The following is a 24,938-nucleotide window of genomic DNA, read 5'->3' on the forward strand; positions in this document are numbered from 1 at the left end:
GCATTGAACACAGTCTTAGAGGATTGGGAGGTATTTGACCAGAGCATACTGGGCAGGTCAACCCTTCCAGATTGGAAGGAACTGTGGGCGACTCTTCATTAAGAATAGATCAGAAGGCTAACCAAGGCAGGAAGCATCGGCAAGGGGGTTAGAATCAAGGAGGAAGAGGAGGATGCTGCCCTAGCATCTGAGGGAAAGCAAGAGAAACAGAAGAAGAAGGACCTCTCCAAGGTCAAATGCTTCCACTGTGGGGAATTGGGTCACTAAGCGATCCAGTGTCCAAGGAAGAAGAGCAAGGGAATGGCTTCTGAGACCCAAGGCTGTGATAACAAGGGCAGAGAAATAAGTGGAGACAGATGATAACTGTGCCATGAGTGCTCATGCACCTCGTGAGAGAAAGTGGGGAGACATCGAGCTGTAGTCAGACGGACTATAGGCGATGAGGGGCATGATCCTCGAGGTACCCAGCCTGTTGGATTATACCTTGCTATGGGAGCCCCGAAGAGGAGTAGCAGCACTGATGGAGATGTCAGAGTTAGGATATCGGTTACTTACTTCTCAGTAACCGAGTTGTAGTGCAACAATTAACAGTGGCAGTGCTATGGGCAGCACGATGAGAGGGATTGCAATGCAGATGCAACAGTGGCAGTGGCAGGGCCATGGGCAGTAGCACGGATGCAGAGGGAGTTGCTGTATAGATGCAGCAGTGGCAGTGGCAGGGCCATGGGTAGTAGTACAGAGGGTGTTGGGCAACATGCCTAGCATCAACACAAAGACCGATGCCGGATGATCAGGGTGATGCTCAGTGAGGAGTATTACTAGAGTATAGTCCTTGCTAAGAGGGAGTGTTGATTTGGGGTAGCATCAAATGTGCTCTAGCCACGAAAATTGGTGGAGAGGCTAAAGCACGTGAGATCTCCAATACCTAGAAATGGTTTGGGCAGAATCTAACCAGTTTGGGAGATATTAAAATAATTAATATTTTTAATGGAGTCTTTAAGTGTAAACTTAGGGAAAATAAAATATTAATGTGAATTAATATAAAACTGAGTTAGAATGGTCCAAAAGTCATGGATCAAGCCAGATCTAATCTTATAGCCATTGACTAGGGACTTAATCTTGGCCATTGAGTTATCAATGAGAATAGTATAAGAGGAGGCTTGAGGGTCACTTGGAGAACACAGTGAGTTGATCAAGAATTCGATTTTCTGGCGCAGGGCTTGCTGAGGAAATCGAAGGAGTGATCAGAGTTGCAACTGAGGGGCAGTGAATGCAGTAGCAGAGAGGCAGAGATAGTACCGGGAGCATCAGCGCAGAAGTCGGGAGAGGGTTGACGCAGAGCCAACTAGAGGCCACGCAGAGGCAGCCAGGAGCTTGCAAAGCTTGAGGAGGGCCAGCGTGGGAGACGCAGAGGCTCCACAGGCTGACGCAGAGCCCAGAGAGGCTGACGCTGGGCAGACACTGGGCCAGAGAGGCTGATGCAGACCCTAGAGGTTGACGCTGGGAGATTTCGTGGTGCAGATTGGGGCTGATATCTGTCTCCGACTGAGAGGTACTACTGCTGAGGGCATTCTCTGTTGGGTGAGCCATTTCTGGCACCCATATTGTATTATGAAATTGCTTAATAATAAAACCCTCAGATAGCTGCACCGGTTTTCCCGCATTGGGTTTTTCCAGGGACATTAGTCCAAAAATAACGGTGTCACTTGTGTGCTTGTTTTTCCTTCAGTTGATGATTTGTATGTGTTGAGATTGTACTTGTATTTATTTTTAATATTTACATGGTAAATAACTTGTTAATTAACAAAACAAGAAGGAAGAAATAAATCAGAAAGGAAGGATTTCTAACAATTAGACTTAGAAATTCCAACAATGTCTTCATTAGGAGTGTGACTTAGGTATTGTGTATATGAGGTAGATCTAGCTCAGAAGGTGTTGAGATCTTTGTATAATCATAATAAGTGATTTACTTGCACTGTCATGCTTGTCTAAGTAATGTGATGATTACTTATGTCGCTATATGGTATTGGATGAGTGGCTTTCAAGAGAAATGTTTATCTGTGTGTGTTGGAATGCAAAGTATTGTAATGAAATGTGTTGTGAGTCGTTACCTGATTTGTAAAGGCTTGATAAGTCATGTAATGTCAAGATGCTCCTGCATGGATCATTTATTATGCTCGCAAATGGTTTATGTATTAACATGCTCATGTTGATGGTTAATCAACCAATAGATTGGTTGTATGCTCATTTTCCTCTTATAAGCCTGTGTGAATGCTTAAATGACCTGGGTAAAGGTCGAGGAGACCTGTGAATAACGCTGAGAAAATGCGGAGTATTGTCCCCTTGGGACTGACGTGTAAATCCTGTGAGCAGGAGGTCATGGGGTCATAAAACTCCAAGTATGGGAGCAAATGGTCCTTGTTGTCGATTTGTTACAGCGAAGGAGCAAGAGGCAAACTGAGAAAGCTGCTAAGTATAATGAGGCATTTGACGGGAAGTACGCCCATTACTTAACATCTAGATTTACGTTGCGGCCATGGATTCCCAGAAGGGCTTTGTATCGTAGCAATCACAGTAGATGGGAGCCCGGAGCTGCAAGACGAAAAGTATTCTGTTAGAGGAAGGGGAATTTCACGTCACAGTCATTGGACCCTAGGACGTGGAGGCTCACATGTTGGACAGTGGACCCCGAAAACTCATATAACAATGAAGTGTTGTTTTGCATAAGGCCCTAGCCCTGCTTGGGCCAAGATGGGGTTGTTGATGTTGCAGTGTGACATGGAAGAAATACTGACATGGCACACAAACGACGTGACACATGGCCACCAAAAATGGATTTTGAGATGGCCTTGTGGCCTATAATTGAGTGACATGTGGTGCCTTCAGAAGAGGCCATGTGGCAACATGAAATCATCGTGGGATGACGCTAACATGACGTCATTATGGGTCGTGGACCCCAGGAGGTTCAAGTGTGCACTTTAGGGGACATGCTACGATTGTCAAAGCTGGGGGACGAGAAATATTCTCGGTACTTGATGGAGAAAATTGTCGTCGCGGGTCGCAGACCTAGGGAGTTTCAAAGTGCACGTCCATAGGACAAGCCGCGATTCACAGGACTTGGGAATGGGAAACTTCTCGGCAATAGATGGGGAAGTGTCTATCGTAGCCTGAGAGTTTGAAGTGGATGAAACCTTGTAGCGGCCCAAGAGATGGGAGCCATGAGATAGGAAATACTCTTGTCACATAACATGGAATTCACACCTTAGAGGCTTGGTGGGGTAACACCAAAGGGCTAATGCGAAGGCACAGAGGGTGTGGTGGTGTGATGATGTGGCAAAAGCCACAGTGGAAGCTGTGGGTGATGTGGCAGTACCATATAGGCCAATGGGAGGATCCATGTGGCATTGCTGACGCAAAAAAGTATTATTGGCTAGACTTTAAATGGCCATAACTTTTGATCTCGGTGTCAGATTTTGATAAAACTTATATTGCCGGAAAGCTATCCACAAGTTGCATGTGATGGTGTAGTCTAAAGCTGATTCCGCCAACTTTGGAGAGGGAGGAAATTTTGTAACCCCATTTCCATAATGAGAGCATGGAGGTTGGGATAGGATAAAGTGACACCTTCCATTCAGCTTGGAAGGTTTAGGGGGATGGGAGGTAGTGTTACAGAGATGTTGGAAAGTGGGATTGTTGTCAACCTTGTTGTTGAAGGGTGACAATATATAAAATAATTAAATATTGTTTATAGTTTGGATACTAATGCTTATGGTGAGTGTTGTGTGGATGATTATGTGCTCATTTTGGAAGCTGCGAGTCTAGGATGGACATTAGGGCTTAGGAGTGCACCTACTTTGAGTGGATGCTTATGTTTGGATAGAAAAATGCTCACATGGAGCTATTTCCCCAAGTTCAATTGGTCAGAATTAAATTATTGATTTGTATTGTTTATAATTTGGATGCTAATGCTTATGGTGAGTATTGTGTTGATAGTTACGTGCTCACTTTGGAAGCTGTGAGTCTAGGAGTGGAGACTAGGGCTTAGGAGTGCTTAGATTTTATTCTCAAGGGGGTTTTGAAGTGGCTAAGAAGTGTTTTAAATTTCTTTGAACTAGCAAAAAGGAAATAGAAGGTATCACCTTAGTAAAATGGAAGACAACAGCCAAGCCAAAGGACATAAATGGCAACAAGAATGGAGGAGCATTGTGCTTCTTGGTTTGGATGATGTGAAAGGACAGCATTGGATGGCTTATGTGGAGACATTAAAACAAAGTCTTGTGAGAGTTAGCGATGAGGAGAATGCACTGCTGGAAGAATAAACAGCCAGAGTGGGATACAATTATGTTAATCAAGGAGAGGTATCCTGGTGGTGGAAGCCCCTTTCGAGGGTTAAGGACCCACTGAAGGCTCAGGTTTTTATGTGGCAGGCACTGATGAACAAAATCCAGGAAGCATTTCGAAAGAGTTGGCAGGGCCTTGGTAAGCGTACTCTGTGTAAGCAGGAGTGAGAGACTATAAACCATCTTTATGGAAAATGTTGTTATACGGGTCTGGTATGGTCAGAGGTAGATGCAATAACTTGTTGTAGGGTAGGATGGCATGGTGATTCTGTGGAAGAGCGTCTAAAGAACTGGTATAGGAATCGAGAATGAAATGAGTTTAGAGCTCTGCCTCCAGTTGTTTTGTGGGGCAATTGGTTAGCCATAAACTCAGAATTAACTCCAAGACAAAAGTATTTCTTCATTGAAATGTTTGTCTCAAACATGACTACTTTTCTTAGTTATTAAACCTTCCAAAAAGATTCAGATCCCTAGGCAGGTGGAGCACGCCCCTATTGATAAATCTGGGGCCTAGGGGCGATGATGCAAAACAACGAACCCCAGCTCACCGTGGGGCAGGGGCACTTTATATTTCAAAGATTCTCTCTATATCAAGTTCCAAGCAGGGATGGGAATGAAATAAGATAAGATACCTCAAAATTGCAGGTTTTTGGAGAATCCTTAGTTGTAATTATGTGGATAAATGGAAAATTCAAAATGTAGCGTTTGGTGTTGACACCAATCTTTGATCAATTAAAAGGATTGGAGGCTGCTTTCACCAATCTTTCCTTCTTTCATGTATATAGGGATCTCAATTCAATGGCAGACAGTTTGTCCAGCGATGGTTTACAGTTAGATGCAGGTTCTGGATGTTAATGGAGACCAGGGAAGGGGTCAATCAGCCTGACTGCACTCTCAATTTATGATAATTGATCACGTCAAGTTTTGATGTTTTGATTTATTTTGTTTTCTGGTTGATACTGGGGATGCTAGTGGTATGCATTTTTCATTATGATCAGGTCTTTGCACTCAAAATATATCTTGTAAATTTTTTGGAGGGCAGTTTAATTAAATATGTAATCAGTTTTGTTGGAGGAGGATTTTGGGGCTATTCTTTGCACAATTTCTCCCAGTTCCCCCAACTAAGAAGATCCGTATGGTTGAAGCACCTCGAGAGTGCTTGCATGACTCTTATTTTGACATACGGACAGTTGTATTTAGGTTCTTCTTTGTTGGACTCTATGAATGCTTGTGAAGCGTCAATCTCTTTTCTTTTCATATGTGATTCTTTTCCAACGAAAAAAAGCAACAAGTGAGCTCGCAATTTTATAAAAAAATATCTACCCATCTTTGAGTGGAAACCCAATTAGGAATAAAAATGACCCCTAGCCTGTCATTCAGCAGGCAAAACGGTGTGTACAAGCTATAGCAACCAATGAATAAATAATAGAGTTAATAATAGCTTATCAACTTGTAGGGATTCATTTGTCTCATTTTTTAATTTTGAAAATGCATTTTATATTTCATTATTAAACAACAAAGAATATATCAAGAATTATGTACCATGAAGGCAAAGCGTGTTACTAACCATATGTTGAAAACTAGAATTCCCAAAGAAATACTGCCTCATAGATGTCAAAGTTAAAACTGATAACATTAAAACCTCGTTTAGGTGAGCCATCTATAAATTCTTCTGCCATATAAAAGGTTTAAATTTGCCCTCAAACTGGACTGCAGAGCCAAAAATACTGTAAACTAAATCAGAAAAGCACAATGCAATCACCGCCCAATAACAAAACAAGTTGGGTAGCCCCTTCCCGGGGCAGCTCACGTTGTATGGCATGGGGTTCAGTCCTCATCCACCTGTGTTCAAATCCCATAGGGGTGACCATGGTGGTACTGTGTATGGACAACTTGTACATATGAGGCACACAGCCCAATCCCTTGGTCAGGTGCGTGCGTAGTCGGGTAAAACAAAAGAAACATAAATTAAGTCAGATGAAATAAATGAGGTAATAATCTGGGTTCAATCTCTGGTTTTCTATGAGCAAAATTTTGAATGGGCAAACTGGATCACGGAAACTTTATAAATGGCCAGTGTGAACCTCACCTCACCTCGCCAGCCATCATGAGAATGTGAGTGCCTAATAAGCATGTGAGAATATGGATGCTCAATAAACACAGAATTACCTTTGAAACGTGAGCTTGGCAGGTCACAACCCTCCCCCAAAAATGTCTGGACTGACTAGACATGCTCATTAAACTCACCGTGACTCTGTTTTACTCTATTGCTTATACAACCATAAGGAGTGTATTTGAAGAGGAAAATCCGTACTTTAGCCATCAGCAGTGTATTTGAATTAAAAAATCCTTAGTTTCTTCTATGATCTCCAGTTATCAAGTAATGGATGAATTCTAAATAAATAAAACTACATGGTCATTGATTACCAACCTTGGCTGGGTGTTTGGGTTGCATAATATGGTTGTTTTCCTCCATGGACAGCCAGCTGATTCAACAGAACTCCATATTAACATTACAGAAACCAGACTCAAAAATCTTGCGAACTGGATAAGATTTGCATATTTTTGAAGAATGGTCTGCAGTTCGAGTTGAACTACCGGTTATCCGCAGTCGGTGCCTGTGGATAAACCCGAATTATCTTTTCTTTATTTCTATCACTACCGGTTATCCGCAGTGGGTGCCAGTGGATAAACCCGGATTATCTTTCATTCATTTCTATCAACGACGTGGAGGGAGTGTTAACACGCTTTCCTAGTGACTATCCAATGGAAAAACAAGAGAATTTTATTTATTTTATTTTTATATATCGAAGGTTTTTTCTCAGGGACGACGCTAAATTCTGTCTCTTTCCATATTAGGTGCATGAACAAACGAAGCACACTGAGTACGATAACTTGCGTAATTAGCTTTTTGATGGATAGCGAAGTTTTCTATTTCAATTTTCATTTTTAATAAATGTGGGGAATTATCCAGTGATTTAATATCAAGAGATGGGGAATTGAATCAGTGATTTTATATCAAGGAACGCTATTAGATGGGGAATTGAATTAAGTAGGAATTGAACTGGGTTTTTCACATTAAAAAAATACCTTAACAAAACACCCTATCACCATCTATCCAAAACCCCATGAATTAATAAATATTTTTTTAAATTATTATGGTTTTTAAAATAATAAAATTTGTCTAAATAATCTATCCAAAACCCCATGGATTAATAAATATATTTTTTTAAAATTATTATGGTTTTTAAAATAATAAAATTTATCATTTAGACAGTAATTAATTAGTTGGCAGTGAACCTTTTACTATTAATAAATGTGAATAATTATCAATGTTATTCAATAAAAATAAAAATAATAATTATGATTATCTGAAATAAAAAATAAAAATACCATCTTATTGATGATTTTTAAAATAACACATACATTTTTATAATAAACTATTAGGCTGGTAACTTATTCCTACCTCCTTTAAGAAATATATATATATATATATATATATATATATATAAATTTCATTTTATTATAGAAAATTTACATAGTCTATATTTTTGGAAAGTTTTAATTCGACATTGTTGGGTTTGAGACATAGGTGATTATCCATCATCAAACTATCATAAGTAGAACTATCTGCACATGTAAGGGAAACTAGATATCCTTCGACATTGTGGGGTTTGAGATATAGTTTAAGGGAAACTAGATATCCTTCGACATTGTGGGGTTTGAGATATAGTTTATATCTTTGGAAAGTTTTAATTTGACATTGTTGGGTTTGAGCGAAAAACAAAAGTGATTGTCCATCGTCATAGTTAGGACTATACACCCATGTAAGGGAAACTAGATATCCTCTTGAAATATGTTAAAAACAATTTAGAACATAAAATAAACTTAAGAGCAATAGAAGAACAACAACATCAAGAGATCTTGATTCTCATTAGTGATTTGTGCAGTGTTGGGGTCTATGTGCCTGGATTCTCCTTGCCATCCTTCAACGTGAACAAGTCCTCGCATTCCACCGACGTTGGGCGATAGTAGTCATCATTGTCAAGCAGAGGGCACACTGTGGGCAGAGGATTGGAGATGCCACCTTGGCCATAGGTTGGAGCTTCTTTGCTTGGAGATGCCACCTTGACCATAGGTTGGAGCTTCTTTGTTGCCTAACGACCTTGGTTCCCCTGTTGTTTTCTTCATTTCATTGCTCTACATCCGAGGCATTGCTCTGGTTCGACCCCCTATGTTCCATTAGGGGAATTTGGAGATCTAAAATTGGTATCCTAAGAAAAATGTATAACCAAAATAAACTTTATAAGAACCAATAGGATTCAAGATAATCATGTCAACCATGGGGATGATTCACCATTTTTGGGGTAAAAAAATAAAACGATTAAAAATTAATAGAATAATAAAATTATTTATTCAACTTATCTCCTTTAGGTTTTACTCAAATACTCAAATTTCCAGCGGAAGTACTCATTGGATGCAAAATTTAATTTCTGTAAGGAGCTCATGTTGCATACTTTCATGGACAAAAATGAGAAATACATGAAAAACATCCATCGAAAATATGCAACATGGGTATTTCTTGGATGAGGAATCAAATTTTGTATCCAACAGGTGTCCCAGCTCAAAATTTGAATAAACCCATACGGAAATAAGTTGAAACCCATACCAAAATAAATTGAAAATAAGAATTGAAAAGTAGTAGTTTTTTTGTTTGGTTTTTTTTATCCTCTAAAATTTGATGATGTAATTTATTCTTATTTTATTATTTTCACTATTATTTTATAATTTCCTTAAAAAACTTATTTTAGATCTCAACAATCCCTTAATATAATAGAGTTCATCAGAGTTTATAAAAAAAAAACATAAATTGTAAGATCAAAGCTCATGTCGGGTTGCCTAGGCTTTTCTCATGTGAAAATCTAAATCCATAACACATCCTTCAAGCACTATAGTGACGTCTTCTTGATCTTTGAGGCGACGGTCCAACATATTGAGAGGTGCCCACAAGTTGTCTCTGGCGTTGCCCATCTCCTAGGTCTCTAAGTCGATGACCAAACTCTGATATCGTTGAGGGATGTTGTCATCAAAGCGATCGGCTCCCTGGTCATGCCAAGGAGGAAGAGGCGGTCTGCCTTGGCCTTTGCATCCCCTTCTGGTCTACCCGGCGCTCTCACCATTGCAACAAGGTATGGACAATGTGTTTCACTGAGCTTTTCTACAGCCATTACCATCGGCCCTCTTAATGTGCTCCTTAGTGTTTTCAAGCTAGTGAATAAGTCTAGTAGGTGGGCAAATGTATTGTTCTCAATGCAACCATAAATGTCGAGTCACTAACAACATGCCATCGCAACTGTGGCTTGATCTACTGGTTGCAGAGAAGGCAAACCTGAAGTGTGTTGTTGATCTCTTGGTTTAATGTCCTTGATCAGAGTGTTTAATGTTGCCCTCTGCCACTTAGGTACCTAGATCCGAGATAAAAGAAGATCTTATCTGGGGAGTTTATATTATATTAAATTGGAAATATCTATTTAAAAATGGATTGTTATGAGTTTGTCTTTTCTCATAAATATGAATACCATCATCATAATGGGTAGTAATTTCAAAAGATTCTTATTAAAAATAAATATTTATTGGGTGGTTAAAAAATTAAACTTTAAATTTTGATTTTATGGAAAGAAGAAGATTTTTAAATTTGTATTAAAATTATTTAATGATTTTAAATGGATTATAATGATTTAAAATATTTTTTTTTAATAATTAAAGAAAATAAATAAATCTAATTTATATAGATGAAAGGTATTCTATTTATTAGATATATAAATATAATTTAACTTAATGAATAACCAGGATTTACTTAAAATTAAGGATTAATTTAATATAAAATTGACAATTATAATATAACTCAGATTGAAAGAGATATTTTTGATCTCTTTTTATAATATAACTCAGATAAAAGATCCTTATAACGAAATTGTCTTCAATTATTTACGTCCCTATATTTGTGTCTCGAGGACCATGGTGTTATATCCCTATATTGGCTGTGGCTAGTTTTGTACCTTAATTTAAGACTGTTTTTTCTTGAAGGGTTTGCAATTAGGGGTATAAAATTTTATGGGGTTGATAATTGCGCTTTTTTGCTTGAAGGTGGGGATCCGAGAGCTTTATTTCTGGGTGTTATTATAATCAGAGGAGTATGGAAAGACAGAATGCATAGTAGGCTCGGGGGAGGGGGTCACAGACTACAATGTTGTAGTAGAGCCTATCAGGATGATCAAGAAGCTGTTGAAAGCTTTCATGTAATGGTCCCTCCAAATACTTTGAATGAAATCTGAAATTTGATACTTTGAATGAAATCTGAAATTTGGAATCTGGTGCTGTTAAAAGACTACAATGTTGTAGTAGAGTCTATCAGGATGATCAAGAAGCTGTTTGAAAGCTTCCATGTAATGGTTCTTCCAAATACTTTGAATGAAATCTGGTGCTGTGGGCAAGATTTTAATGGACAAGCAGGGTGGGGAATACAATGTATTTGCGAGATACTAGTGCAACTAGAACTACTGCTTAGATAGAATCCAAGATAGACTTGCTTGCCCATATTAAACTCCACCTTTGTTGTAAACCAACTTCTCATGACCCTCCAAGATCGAGTGCTCTGGACACTGCTCCTGCTCCCCCCTTTAGATACTTGAATCAACACAACTAACTTCAGTTTTTACTTTTAGAAAGACTCATGTTTCTTGAATTTTGGACTAATTACTCTATTGGTAAGTGTGGCCAAAAACATCAAGACCACTTACCCAAAGACATATGATGCAATGAAACATGATAGATGTATGTGATTTGTATGATTTTTTTAAGGCAAAACAATTTATATATATATATATATATATATATATATATATATATATTCAATTTAAAATTTGATTAATTTTGAATTAATCAATGAAATTATTCTTGTGAGAGGATCTCATACACTTATTTAGAGATTTCATCATAATTTAAAATTAAAATTATTATTATTATATTTTCGTTCAATTTAAAATGGGATAAGTTTTAATTAATCAATGAATTAAAATGTATTTTTTAATTAAATTTTTATTAGAAGAGCATTATCTTATATTTTTATTTATATAATGAATCATAAATTTAAAATTAAATTATTATTATTATAATATTTTTATTTAATTTAATTTTTGAAATAGCTTAAATGACGATAAAAGGAACATATATATATTTATATGGATTTAGAGATTATAGTGGTATATATATTTAGATGTTATAGTGATATTGATACTGCTTAATTTTATTTTTTTTATAACACATTTTTATATCCCATTCTAAATGAAAGGACTTTTTTTTTTTATTAAACACATTTTTATACCCACTCTAAATTACAGGATGAATTAAGATGTAATTTTTAATAAAAAAATCAGAGATCAAGGAATTTTTGTTTATTTGTTTTTTTTTTTTTAATAACTCGAGGGCAAAATCTTATGGACTACGGACGATTTTCAGATTAAATGTAGCTCTCGATTGCGCTCTATCAATTCAAAATTCACGGCATACTGGAAAGGAGCATTGTCTATTTTCTTCATGTATCAAATATGGATGTACAGACTCTTCATTATTTTCGCCGATAGATCTTAGCAAATATGGAGAAGATACCGACTACTTATTTTGGACAGTAGATCTTAGTGAATATGAACAAGACACACATATTTGGTTTTGATGTAATCTGCAAAGGTGTTTAATCACAATTACTAACAACTTCTGTTTTGCAATAGTTATTTCAGAATCTCGCCAAACATCACAGGCACGGCTCTGTTATAGGGCTTTGTAATTTGACATTGATCTGTTTTAAGGCTTTGTAGATTGTAAGGGCGTTTAACAGGGGCACTGAAAACCCCCGTCAATCGAGCTATTTCCAGAGTCCATATAGGGAAAATTCCAAGCATTCTATTTATTTCTGGAATTTTAAAGATTTTGAGAAGATTCACCGCATATGGAATTTTAAAGACTTTGAGATGATTCACTGCATATGGAATTTTAAAGATTTTGAGATGATTCACTGTTACAGCATTTGATAAATGGCATTCAAAACATTTCCTCTTTGTTAATAATGTTGAAATTTGTTGAAACATTACAGATTTCATTCTATTTACTTCAAAAACCTCCGTCAATCGAGCTATGCCGGAGTCCATATAGGGAAAATTCCAAGCATTCTATTAATTTATGGAATTTTAAAGATTTTGAGTAGATTCACTGCATATGGTTGAGTAGATTCACTGCATATGGATTTTTAAAGATTTTGAGTAGATTCACAGTTACAGCATTTAATAAATGGCATTCAAAACATTTCCTCTTTGTTAATAATGTTGAAATTTTATTAAACGATATATATTTCATTCTATTTACTTTAGAAAACCCCCTCAATCGAGCTATGCCGGAGCCCATATAGGGAAATTTCAAGCATTCTATTAATTTATAGAATTTTAAAGATTTTGAGAAGATTCACTGCATATGGAATTTTAAAGATTTTGAGATGATTCACTGTTACAGCATTTAATAAATGGCATTCAAAACATTTCTTCTCTGTTAATAATGTTGAAACTTTATTAAACGATACAGATTTCATTCTACTTCAAAAAATTTTAACTACCTCTTTGGGATTTTTTATTTTTTTTTCACTCTATTATTTATATCCCAAAAAAAATCGGACTGTTGATTCGAAACAGTAATTCAAGATACTTTTCCATGATTCCATGAACAATATTCAAACATATTTCTAAGTTCAATGAAAAATCATCTGACCATTGAACCTACAATAAAATGGATAAAACAGTAAAGAGCTTGTTAAAAACAGTTTCACTTAGGAATGACTTACCTGTTACAGGACGTTGGATGGGCTCTTGAAGGGTGTACAGAGTACTGTTTGGATTGAACTGCGAGGTGCTCTTCTTGACCCTAATTTCTGCATTGCTGTGACGAGTGGAGAAGAATCTTATTCCTGCTCTGCCAATATAACTCTCAATGCCCATGTTGGAGACATGACTGAGTCCTAGCATGTATAAAATTATCGGTTAGTTCAATTGAATCGAATATATTCAAGTCTACCTGAACTTCGAATCATGTTAAATCTCGTTGAGTTACGAACTATTATCGTGACTAGTAATTGAACCAGTATAAAGACAAAGACTAAATACATAAAATTTAGCAGCGAAATTGATAACCTCAAATGCCACGGCTCAGATCTTTGAAAGAACTCGTCGAACAGAAATACAACGCATTTTTGTGCACTGCGAGAAAAGAAGCCGTGAGACATGCCCCCGAGGAAAAAATCTAGTGTCACCATGAATGCGTGCAGGGTTATAAAACAATGAATATGGCATCAAGAACATGAAAAAATGGGTATCAAGATGTTCAGATAGGTAGCCCTCTTCATATTTTTGAAAATTGGGGAAGAGCCCTATAAATGAAAACGAAAATGAAAATAGGGGAAGAACCCTGTAAAAGAAAATGGGAATGGAAATGGATATGGATATGGATGAATATGGCTAATCGTTGTAGGAGAGTTTGGGTGGGAGTGGAATAAAGGTAGTAAAAATAAACCGTTTTATGATTTTGGTGTCAAGGTTGCGTAAAGTTACAGAATGATCTAAAGTCATATTCGCTGAGTCGATCGTTCCAAACCTCAAATTTAAAAGGAAGATTTAGCGGTTTGAGGTAAAAGTGGTTAGATATTTTTTAACGATAAATGTCTGAAATAGCTTAATAGTAAATATATCTTTTTTGTTTCACTATTTTACTATTTAGTATTAATTAAAAATAATAGAACTATTTATATCACTAAATTTAAAATTAATGGGTTTGAAACATTCCCCAAAAATTAATGATATGATTAATCTTCGAAAAATAATCTCAAAACAAGACGAATCACATAAATTTCAAACCAATGATAACAAATAATAATAACAAAAAAATTCAAAGTCTATCATAAATAAAATACATTAATTTTACAAGAACTTTATAGAGAGACAAAAACAATTAAAAATAAAAAAAAAAATAAAATTATTTTTTAATATAAAAAAGATATACAATGTTTTCATTATTTAATAAAAAGTTGACAAATTATATGTGAATAATATGATATACAATGTTTTCACTATTTAATAAGAAGTTAGCAAATTACATGTGAAAATAATATTATTGTTAATATATGATATATAATTCATTTTATGTTCAGCTGATGTGTAATATTTAAAACAAAAACATATTAATAATAAAAAACAGTGTTATTCATAAATAAAATATTTCAATATTTATATCAAATAATATAATTTTTTATAATATACAAAAAATATAATTTTATATCAACTTGGAGAAAAATAAGATAGAAAGAATCCTTATTCCATTGAGACTTTTTAATTCAAAGTATAAGGATACAAATTTAGTGTTAAGTCATAAATAAAATATTTCAATATCTATATTAAATAACATAATTTTAAATCAATTTGGGGAAAAAATAGATAGAGAGTCCTTATTCTATTCAGATTCTTTCTAATTCAATGTATGAGGAAGATTTGTAATCCCCTTAATATTTAATATGGAGTTGCCTGTGATATTTTAAAAAATATTAAAAACATATAATATATATATATATATATATATAAAAGAAAGATAAATGCTTTCCTCTTCTAAATATGAAGGAACATGCAATAACATGAGAAGTTGAATAATAAATAAAATATTAGAAAGTCAAATATATATATATATATATTATAAAAAATGAGTAAAAATACAATTTTTTTTTGAATTAAAACATTTTATTACTTTATAAAGATGATTTTAGGCAATAATCACATCCAAATTCATTTGTCGACGCGTTTCGAACCAACTAGTGTGGTTTAAGATCGAAACCAATGTGGTTTATCATCATGACAAGATGAAGAATCAGATCAAGGCAAGAAGCTAAATAGAGAGATCCATCATACAACGACTATAAAAACGACTACTTTTGACCAAGCAAACGGCTACAAGGGACTGGGCAGTAGCTACAATTGACTAGACACAAGATTGGTAAATAGAGAGATCCATCATACAACGACTATAAAAATGACTACTTTTGACCAAGCAAACGGCTACAAGGGACTGGGCAGTAGCTACAATTGACTAGACACAAGATTGAAACCAGTGTGGTTCATCGTCGACAAGATGAAGAATCCGATCAAGGCAACAAGCTAAATAGAGAGATCCATCATACAACAACTATAAAAACGACTACTTTTGACCAAGGAAATGGCTACAAGAGACTGGTTACAAGGGACTGGGTGGCAACTACAATTGACTGTACATCGTCGACAAGATGAAGAATTAGATCAAGGCAACAAGCTAAATAGAGAGATCCATCATACAACAACTATAAAAACGACTACTTTTGACCAAGGAAATGGCTACAAGAGACTGGTTACAAGGGACTGGGTGGCAACTACAATTGACTGTACTGAGAGAGATAGGAAAAGGAATAAAACTAATTTAATTAATTAATTAAACAGTTAGTTTGTTAAATGAATTCATTTATTATTTAATTTTTTAATACTAAATAAATTGTCCAAAGATATGTATTATTGTAGTACCATTATAAACCTATTTAGTTAATTAGTTAATATAAGTCTAAGATTATTTATTTAATATTTAGTTATATATAACTAATTTGTTTTAATGAACTAAAACTCAGAACCTAAAACATAAAAATATTTTAAATTACATGTATTACTATAGGACTATTAATAATTAGTTAGTTAATTAGTTAATATGATACTAAGTTAATTAATTAATTTATTTACACGGTATATGTAGCTAAATAGGTAATAAATTAATGGTTAGCTCTATGAATATTTTTGAGATAAATTGTTTATAATTATTTAAATTACATACTAAATTTATTTAAGTTCATTTACCAAAGGTATTATGGGATAAATAGGGAATAATCACCAAGGTTTATTAATTAACCCACTGATTATTTAATGAGTTTATTTAAAAGAGAGAGAGAGAGCAAACAAACAAACTAGGTCAAGTTTAAAACTATTTTCAAACAAAACCAAGAAAATTGAACCTAATAAAATAAAAAGAGGGAAGCTTTATAAACATTTTATTATCAATGAAATTGAAATCTAAGTGAACTAATATGAATAATATTATTTAAATAAAAAGTAAAAGAGAATCAAAGGAAAAAACAAAACATTAGACAGGGGGATAAGGGAGAATTAAATAGTCCTGAAGACGAGGGAGAAAAAACAGATAGAAAAAGGACCAAAATGGACCCAAAAAGGGGGAAAGGGTAGGGGAGCTAGGGGGAAAGGGCGGGGATCTAACAACTGCTAATCTTCCAACTGTCATCTTTGTTGAGATTACTCAGCCTTCTTTCAATTTCAATGGTCTCCCTAAATTTCTGGTGAAGAAAAGTAGTAATCTTAGCAATAACTTGGGCTTCTTCAATACAAATATGATGCTTAGTCTTCTCCATGTATTTTGCCATGGCAAAGGACTAGGTCCTCCTATGTTTGATGTCGGTGGCGTGCTCATGAATTCTCTGATTAATAGAGTGCCCTGTTTCACCCACATAGAGGGTCCCACAGGAGCAAGGGATAACATAAACACCTTTCATGTCTTTGGGGTCAATATGGTCTTTAACAGATCTAAGGGAACTATGAATGGTGTTAAGGGGTCTAAAGGTGGAGGGAACATTATGCTTTTTAAGGATTCTCGCAATCTTGTCAGTGTTCCCTTGGATGAAAGGGAGATGAACTCCTAAGAACCGATCTTTAGGGTCTTTCTTGACCTTTGGATCTTTGCTAGCTTTAAGGAAGGCTTTTAGACCTTGGTGCCTACTATATCCATTGTTAACAAAAACATTAAAAAGATGAGATTTCTCCTTATCAAGTGAATTTTCATCAGAGATTCTCAGCGCACGAGTAGCTAGTGTGTTGAGAACACCTAATTTTTGAGCAGGGAAATGATGGGAGTTGGCATGAAGATACTACTCAGTATGAGTTTTCTTCCGAAACACTTGATGAGAGAAAGAACTGTCATCATTCTTTGAAATGAGAACATCAAGGAAAGGCAAGCATCCATCAATTTCTTGCTCCATAGTGAACTTTATGGAAGAAGATTGATTATTGAGATGCTGGAAAAAAAGAGATCTAATTCTTCCTGGCCATGAGACCAGATGACATCGGTGTCATCCACAAATCTCTTCCAAAGCTTAGGCAGGAGACGGGCCGAGGCTAAAGCCTTGGATTCAAAGTCTTCCATAAAAAGATTAGCAACTAACCAGGACAGGGGGGAGCTCATGGAAACCCCACAAGTTTGCTCATAGAATTCCCCTTCAAAGCAAAAAAAAGTGGAGGTAAGACAAATCTCAACCAGACGAGAGTTATCAGGGTCAGTGAGGCAATTGATGACCTCAATGGCCTCCTTGATAGGGATGCAAGTGTAAAGTGAGACCACATCGAAACTTACAAGAATGTCCCCATGGTCAAGCTTAATGCCCTTTAACTCATTAGCAAACGGAACACAGTCTTTGACGAATGACTCTGTGAGGCCAACTAGGGGTTTAAGCTTAGAAGCAAGGAACTTGGCAAGGAGGTAGGTTGGGCCTCCTATGGTGTTGACAATGGGTCTCGGGGGCCCTTCTTTGTGGATCTTTAGGAGCCCATAGATCCTTGGAGTGGTGGGGAAGATATTTGGAGGCATAAGCAGTCTGCTAAATTTATTAAGTTGACCAAAAGATCTTCGGCTATGCTGGCCGATCCTTTATTCTCCTTAGATAAGCTGTCCTGTAGCCAAATTTCTGTTGGGCAAGTATGGGCTCTTCAATCATGGGTTAATGGCCAGCATCATATGGACTGCTCCCTTGATTCAGATTTCTTCATTTCTGGCATAGCGATTGGCTCCCCTTTTCTCTTCTTTTCATCCCCTAGCTCTTCGATGGTTGTTCCTACACTTTCCAGCATGGAACCTAATTTGAGGCTCGCTGGTCTTTTCACCCCTCCATCCCTTGCGTTTCTCGATTCTGGTCTAGACCCTGGTTATGATTGTCGTTCCCATGGCTTGCTGGATGTTTCGGTCGAGCTTGGAAGAACTTCCTATCCCAGCGAAGAAGAAGCAGCTCAAACTCAGCCGATGAACCAGTGATTAACCCTTCAGTTCCAGGCTGCGTTGACCAGCCTCCATTCTTCCCTTCCGCCATTGATCCGGGTACAGAGTTCGGGCCTTCGTGCGTTCATGTAGATTCCGGTGTGATCCTGTCTTCGGTCAACGGTGAGTTCGCGCCCTCTTGCGTTGCTGCGGTTTCCGGTGTGATCCAGTCTTCGGTCATTGGTGGTAAGGATTTATTTCCTGTCCCTAGCCTTCAGAAAAATCAACGTAAGCTAAACTAGTCGTTTGACAAATGAAAATCTCAATAATAAAAACTATAATTTTAATAAGTTTAATAATAATAATAATAATAATAATAATAATAATAATAATAATAAGTTGTTATACGAGGATAATAGGATTATCGGAAATAATAATAAGAAAATAAAATTCACTAGTAGTATTAGTAATAATAATGATAAATATAATATGGATAATAATATTAATGATAATAATTTCATTTTGAGTAGTAATAAAAGATATAGTCAAAATAAATAATAATAATAATAATAATAGTAATAATAATTATAATTCCCATAAAAATAGGGTGGTTAATCTTTCTAAGTTCTCCTTTCCACCTTCCGTCTATAGTCTTCTTGAAAAGGGATTAAATTTCGCCCTGGCTCCTAGAAAAATCCATGTGAAAGACATTATGTGTGACGTGGAGTTTGGAATTAGGGGCTTACCTGATAATGTCAGGGACACTATTAGGCAAGATTGCGCTGTCATCCTCTAGAAGGCAAAGCTCTCTATGAGCAATATTAGCAAGAATGAATTTATTGCCCTTAAATCCTTGAACCAAAACAAAGACATCGTCGTTCTTAAAGCTGACAAAGGTGGGGCTGCTCTTATCCTTGATAGAGAGGATTATCAGAGGAAAATGTTGGATCATCTTCATAATAGTGGAAGCTATAAAAATCTTAGTAAGAATCCTCTTAAAATGATCTCCAGAACAGTTGCTCTTGCAATAAAGTCTAATAACTCTGTGGGTTCCTTTTGCCACGAGCTCTTTGAAAGTAGCCCCATCACTCCAAGGATCTATGGGCTCCCAAAGATCCACAAAGAAGGACCCCCCCTGAGACCCATTGTCAACACCATAGGAGGGCCAACCTACCTCCTTGCCAAGTTCCTTGTTTCTAAGCTTAAACCCCTCGTTAGCCTCATAGAGTCATTCATCAAAGACTCTTCTTCGTTTGTCAATGAGTTAAAGGGCATTAAGTTTGACCATGGGGACATTCTTGTAAGTTTCGATGTGGTCTCACTTTACACTTGCATCCGTATTAAGGAGGCCATTGAGGTCATCAATCACCTCATTGACCCTGATACCTCTCGCCTAGTTGAGATTTGTCTTACCTCCACTTTTTTCTACTTTGAAGGGGAATTTTATGAGCAAACTTGCAGGGTTTCCATGGGCTCCCCCCTGTCCCTAGTAGTTGCTAATCTTTTTATGGAAGACTTTGAATCCAAGGCTTTAGCCTCGGCTCGTCTCTTGCCCAAGCTTTGGAAGATATTTGTGGATGACACCAGTGTCATCTGGTCTCATGGCCAAGAAGAATTAGATCTTTTTTTCCAGCATCTCAATAATCAATCTTCTTCCATAAAGTTCACTATGGAGCAAGAAATTGATGGATGCTTGCCTTTCCTTGATGTTCTCATTTCTAAGAATGATGACGGTTCTTTCTCTCATCGAGTGTTTCGGAAGAAAACTCATACTGAGTAGTGTCTTCATGCCAACTCCATCATTTCCCTGCTCAAAATTTGGGTGTTCTCAACACATTAGCTACTCGTGCGCTGAGAATCTCTTATGAAAAGTCACTTGATAAGGAGAAATCCCATCTTCTTAATGTTTTTGTTAACAATGGATATAGTAGGCACCAAGGTCTGAAAGCCTTCCTTAAAGCTAGCAAAGATCCCAAGGTCAAGAAAGACCCTAAAGATCGGTTCTCAGGAGTTCATCTCCCTTTCATCCAAGGGACCACTGACAAGATTGCGAGAATCCTTAAGAAGCATAATGTTCCCGCCACCTTTAGACCCCTTAACACCATTCATAGTTCCCTTATATCTGTTAAAGACCCTATTGACCCCAAGGACATGAAAGGTGTTTATGTTATCCCTTGCTCCTACGGGACCCCCTATGTGGGTGAAATGGGGCACTCTATTAATCAAAGAATTCATGAGCACGCCGCCAGCATCAAACATAGGAGGACCCGGTCCTCTGCGCTGGCAGAACATGCAGAGAAGACTAAGCATCGTATTTGTATTGAAGAAGCCCAGGTTATTGCTAAGATTGCTCATTTTCATCACCAGAAATTTAGGGATCTCAACAGAGATGACGGCTAGAAGATTAGCAGTTGTTGGATCCTTGCCCTTTCCCCCTAGCTCCCCTACCTGTTCCCCCTTTTTGGTTCCGTTTTGGTCTTTTTTCTATCTGTTTTTTCTCCCTCGTCTTCAGGACTATTTAATTCTTCCCTATCCCCCTGTCTAATGTTTTGGTTTTTCCTTTGATTCTCTTTTACTTTTTATTTAATTAATATTATTAATACATTATTCATATTAGTTCACTTAGATTTCAATTTCATTGATAATAAAATGTTTATAATGCTTCCCTCTTTTTATTTTATTAAGCAAAATTTTCTTGGTTTTTGTTCAAAAATAGTTTTAAACTTGACCTAGTTTGTTTGTTTGCTCTCTTCTTCTTCTTCTTCTTTTTTTAAACTCATTAAATAATTAGTGGGTTAATTAATAAACCTTGGTGATTATTCCCTATTTATCCTATGATACCTTTGGTAAATAAACTTAAATAAATTTAATATGTAATTTAAATAATTATAAACAATTTATCCCAAAAATATTCATAGAACTAACCCTTAATTTATTACCTATTTAATTACATATATCGTGTAAATAAATAAATAAATTAACTTAGTATCATATTAACTAATTAACTAACTAATTATTAATAGTCCTATAGTAATACATGTAATTTAAAGTATTTTTTTGTTTTAGGTTCTGAGTTTTAGTTCATTAAAACAAATTAGTTTTATATAACTAAATATTAAATAAATAATCTTAGAATTATATTTACTAATTAACTAAATAGGTGTATAATGGTCCTATACTAATATATATCTTTGGACAATTTATTTAGTATTAAAAAAAATTTAAATAATAATAATGAATTCATTTAACAAACTAATTAATTAAATTAGTTTTATTCTTTTCCCTGTCTCTCAGTCCAGTCAATTGTAGCTGCTGCCCAGTCCCTTGTAGCCGTTTCCTTGGTCAGAAGTAGTCGTTTCCTTGGTCAAAAGTGGCCGTTTTTATAGTCGTTGTATGATGGATCTCTCTATTTAACTTGTTGCCTTAATCTGATTATTCATTTTGTCCTAAAGATTAACCACACTGGTTGGTTCGAAACGCGTCGACAAATGAATTCCGATGTGATTATTGACGAAAATCATCTTTATAAACTTGGTATGGATAACATAAGCCTAAATTTAACATTTTATTAGTGTTTTGTTCAAAACCAATATAGATCCATTTTAACTTAATCTACAAGGACTTAGAGATCAATTTTTTTCAAGTATAAACTTTTTTTCAAATTTTACACTTAAAACTAAATTTAAATTTTAAAAAATTTAATCTTTATGATACTAAATAAATTTAAATTAAAATAAATCAATACTATTAATTTTTTTATTATAAAATTTATATTGTATTAATTTTTTTGTTTACTACAGATGTCGAATCAGAGTTAATACTATCATATAAACGACCAACTCAATAACTTCATCCCAAATTTTTGCATCCGACTACTAAAATTAACGGATTAAATTACAAATTAGTCTATGGGCTGTGTCTGTTATACATAAAACTCATTAAACTACAAACTATTATATGGACGGTCTGTTATATTTTTATGTAGGATAAGAAATTGTTTTAAAATATTAAAAAATAGTTAATTGTTTTTAAATTATTAATTAAGAAAATGGAAAGTAAAAACACTTTTATTGTTGTTTATGGATTGTTTATATATATATATATATATTTTTATATTATAAAAACTTATAATAATGGTTATTTGGCGTTTTTTATGGTTGAGTTTTAGAGAGTTTTGTTAAAAATATAAATTTATAATTGACATTTTAGATTGACTTTTTGAGTCACTGACATGACTTATCAGCATGACAGGTTGTCGTGTCAAGAGAAAGCAAAGCGAGAAGACAAATAAATAAAACAAAGATTTTCTCTCAATTTTAATTCTTGTTTTCTAGAGTAAACACATTCATGCCAAGTATAGGGTTAAGATTGTTGTTTGGAGATTTTTGTAGTTGAGTTTTAAAGAGTGTTGTTTCGGAGATAAATTTGTATTTGATATTTTACATCGATGTTTCGAGTTACTAACAAGACTCATCATCAAGGCAAGTTGTCAAGAGAAGGAAAAGAGGGAAGACCAATAAATAAAAGAAAAATCTTTTCTTGATTTTAATTTTTATTTTATTGAGTAAACAAAGCTCAGTCCAGGTATTCTTTCAGTGAAGGGTTAGTATTGTTTGTGGTTGAGTTTTAAAGAGCGTTGCTTTATAGATAAATCCACAATTGACATTTTAGATCGACATTTCGAGTCACTAACAGGACCCATCATCGGGACAAGTTGTCGAGAAAAGGAAAAGTGGGAAGACAGATAAATAAAAGAAAGATATTCTCTTGATTTTAATCCTTGTTTTCTTGAGTAAACAAAGCTCATTCTAGGTATCCCTTCCATACAAGGTTAAGACTATTGTTTGGATATTTATGTGGTTGAGTTTTAAATAATGTTGTTTCAGAAATAAATCCACATTTGACATTTTAGATCAACGTTTCAAGTCACTAACAAGACTCATCACCAGGACAAGTTATGGAGAGAAGGCAAAGCAATAAGACAAATAAATAAAAGAAAAATATTCTCTCGATTTTAATCCTTGTTTTAAGTCATAAGGAAGGTATATCATGATAATTTTATTTTCAAAACACCTTTGACCTTTCCCCGATTAGGGTGCGTGCCAGTTCACTATCCCACTCAGGACTCATGATAATGGTGATTAGAAGGAAGGCATTGAGGAGGGGAAACTTCGACAGACGAATGACATGTGTGATCGAGTGGATGCGATGGGAGGAGGCGTGGGAGGTATTAAGGTAGGTGTTAACTGCTACCGCGATATAACCCTCCAGGTGGTGGAAGTCTGCATCGCATTTCATGCAATTGAGCTGTGGTATAGTGAGGTTTTGAGAGCTGTGAGGAAGCATTGTGGCTCCCTTCTGGTGGCAAGCTTGGCAGGGAGGCAGCGGTTGCGAGACGTCATTCAGGTCAGCGCTATGGCACTAGTAACAAGGTATGTATCATTTCTCTCCACCCATCATTGCTCGCAACATACTGGTACTCTGAATTCTGCCTGTAGGATTTTCACCCCCTCCTACGAATGGATGATTGTGTGACTTGGCAATGTTTGTTCGTCTGAAGAGCATGTTTGTGTGGCTCAATTTTATCTTGAAATAATTGTTTCGAAGTCGATATCCGTTTCTTATGGTATCTTATTGCTCTGTATGGGAATGTATGGTTTAATTTAAGCTCCTTGTCTGTGTGGGAAGAAATTACCGCCCAGTTGGAATGTCTGTTTCTATATTCAGTTAAATTGGTTTGTGAGTACTCTCTGCTTGTTGTAGGTGCTGATTTTGCAATGTGTTGGTGTTTGTATATATGGGAAGTGGTTTGAGGTTCCGGTGGGTAGTTCTGCCATCTAGTGGAGACAGACCCTCTTTAGCTTTTATATATTATGTTCAATGTCTGAGAACAAATTGCGTGTAATGGGAAGTAAGAGCCAATGGAGGATGGACGACATGACTTGATCTGCTTTTACTTTACCTGGGTTTAATATTTTTTATTTCTTGCTCCTGTTATCTGTAATTATTCTAGGTGTTATTAATTGGAGAGACTGCCTAGTCGACAAGACGAGGGTATCTTCTCATTCAACGATCTAGTTAGTTAATTATATTGTAACTCATAAGAGGTTGTCGGAAATGGCAAGATCATCCACGGGCACAGGCCAGTCGGGCATTGGGGGTTGCAGATGCAACCGTAAGAGAGAGTCTCGGGGAGGATGAGGAGCCTCCTCGTCAAATCCACTGAGGAGAAGCGGACGAAAACCAGATGCTCAACATATAACCGATGCGACCCATGCATATATAACAGGTACTCCTGAGCAGGTAAGACAGATGATAATGGGTTGGGAGGTTGACCTCAGCCAACAGGCTAAACATGAAATTTAGATGGAGGATTGGCACTTTCTAGTCCTTGATCTTGGCTACACCCGGGGCCGGCTCACCCAATACAAGTAGACAATTCATCTATATTGGACGATG

At 35.9% G+C, this 24,938-nt stretch overlaps 1 protein-coding gene across 6 annotated transcripts in view; it reads right to left on the reverse strand.

The window, feature by feature from the left end:
* The window catches only part of LOC149224793 (uncharacterized), a 132,851-nt gene extending 118,943 nt beyond the window's left edge, over positions 1–13,908 (reverse strand). For 3 of the 6 annotated variants that reach the window (XM_089386264.1, XM_089386267.1, XM_089386265.1), the window contains exons 1-2: positions 13,574–13,908; positions 13,228–13,394 (exon numbers count right to left, since the gene is read on the reverse strand). In XM_089386264.1, the coding sequence (XP_089242390.1) occupies positions 13,228–13,394; positions 13,574–13,695 (289 nt within the window). In that variant the 5' untranslated portion in view covers positions 13,696–13,908. Of the gene's footprint in view, positions 1–6,771; positions 7,033–13,227; positions 13,402–13,573 lie in introns of those variants that run through there. The other 3 variants (XR_016249542.1, XR_016249543.1, XM_089386266.1) reach the window with 2 other exon arrangements.
* Positions 13,909–24,938: the final 11,030 nt, after the last annotated feature.

Source organism: Pinus tabuliformis, chromosome Q, assembly GCF_031772625.1.
Source record: "Pinus tabuliformis cultivar Carrire ecotype Pingquan chromosome Q, CPIR1, whole genome shotgun sequence".
In the NCBI taxonomy this organism is placed as follows: Eukaryota; Viridiplantae; Streptophyta; class Pinopsida; order Pinales; family Pinaceae; genus Pinus; species Pinus tabuliformis.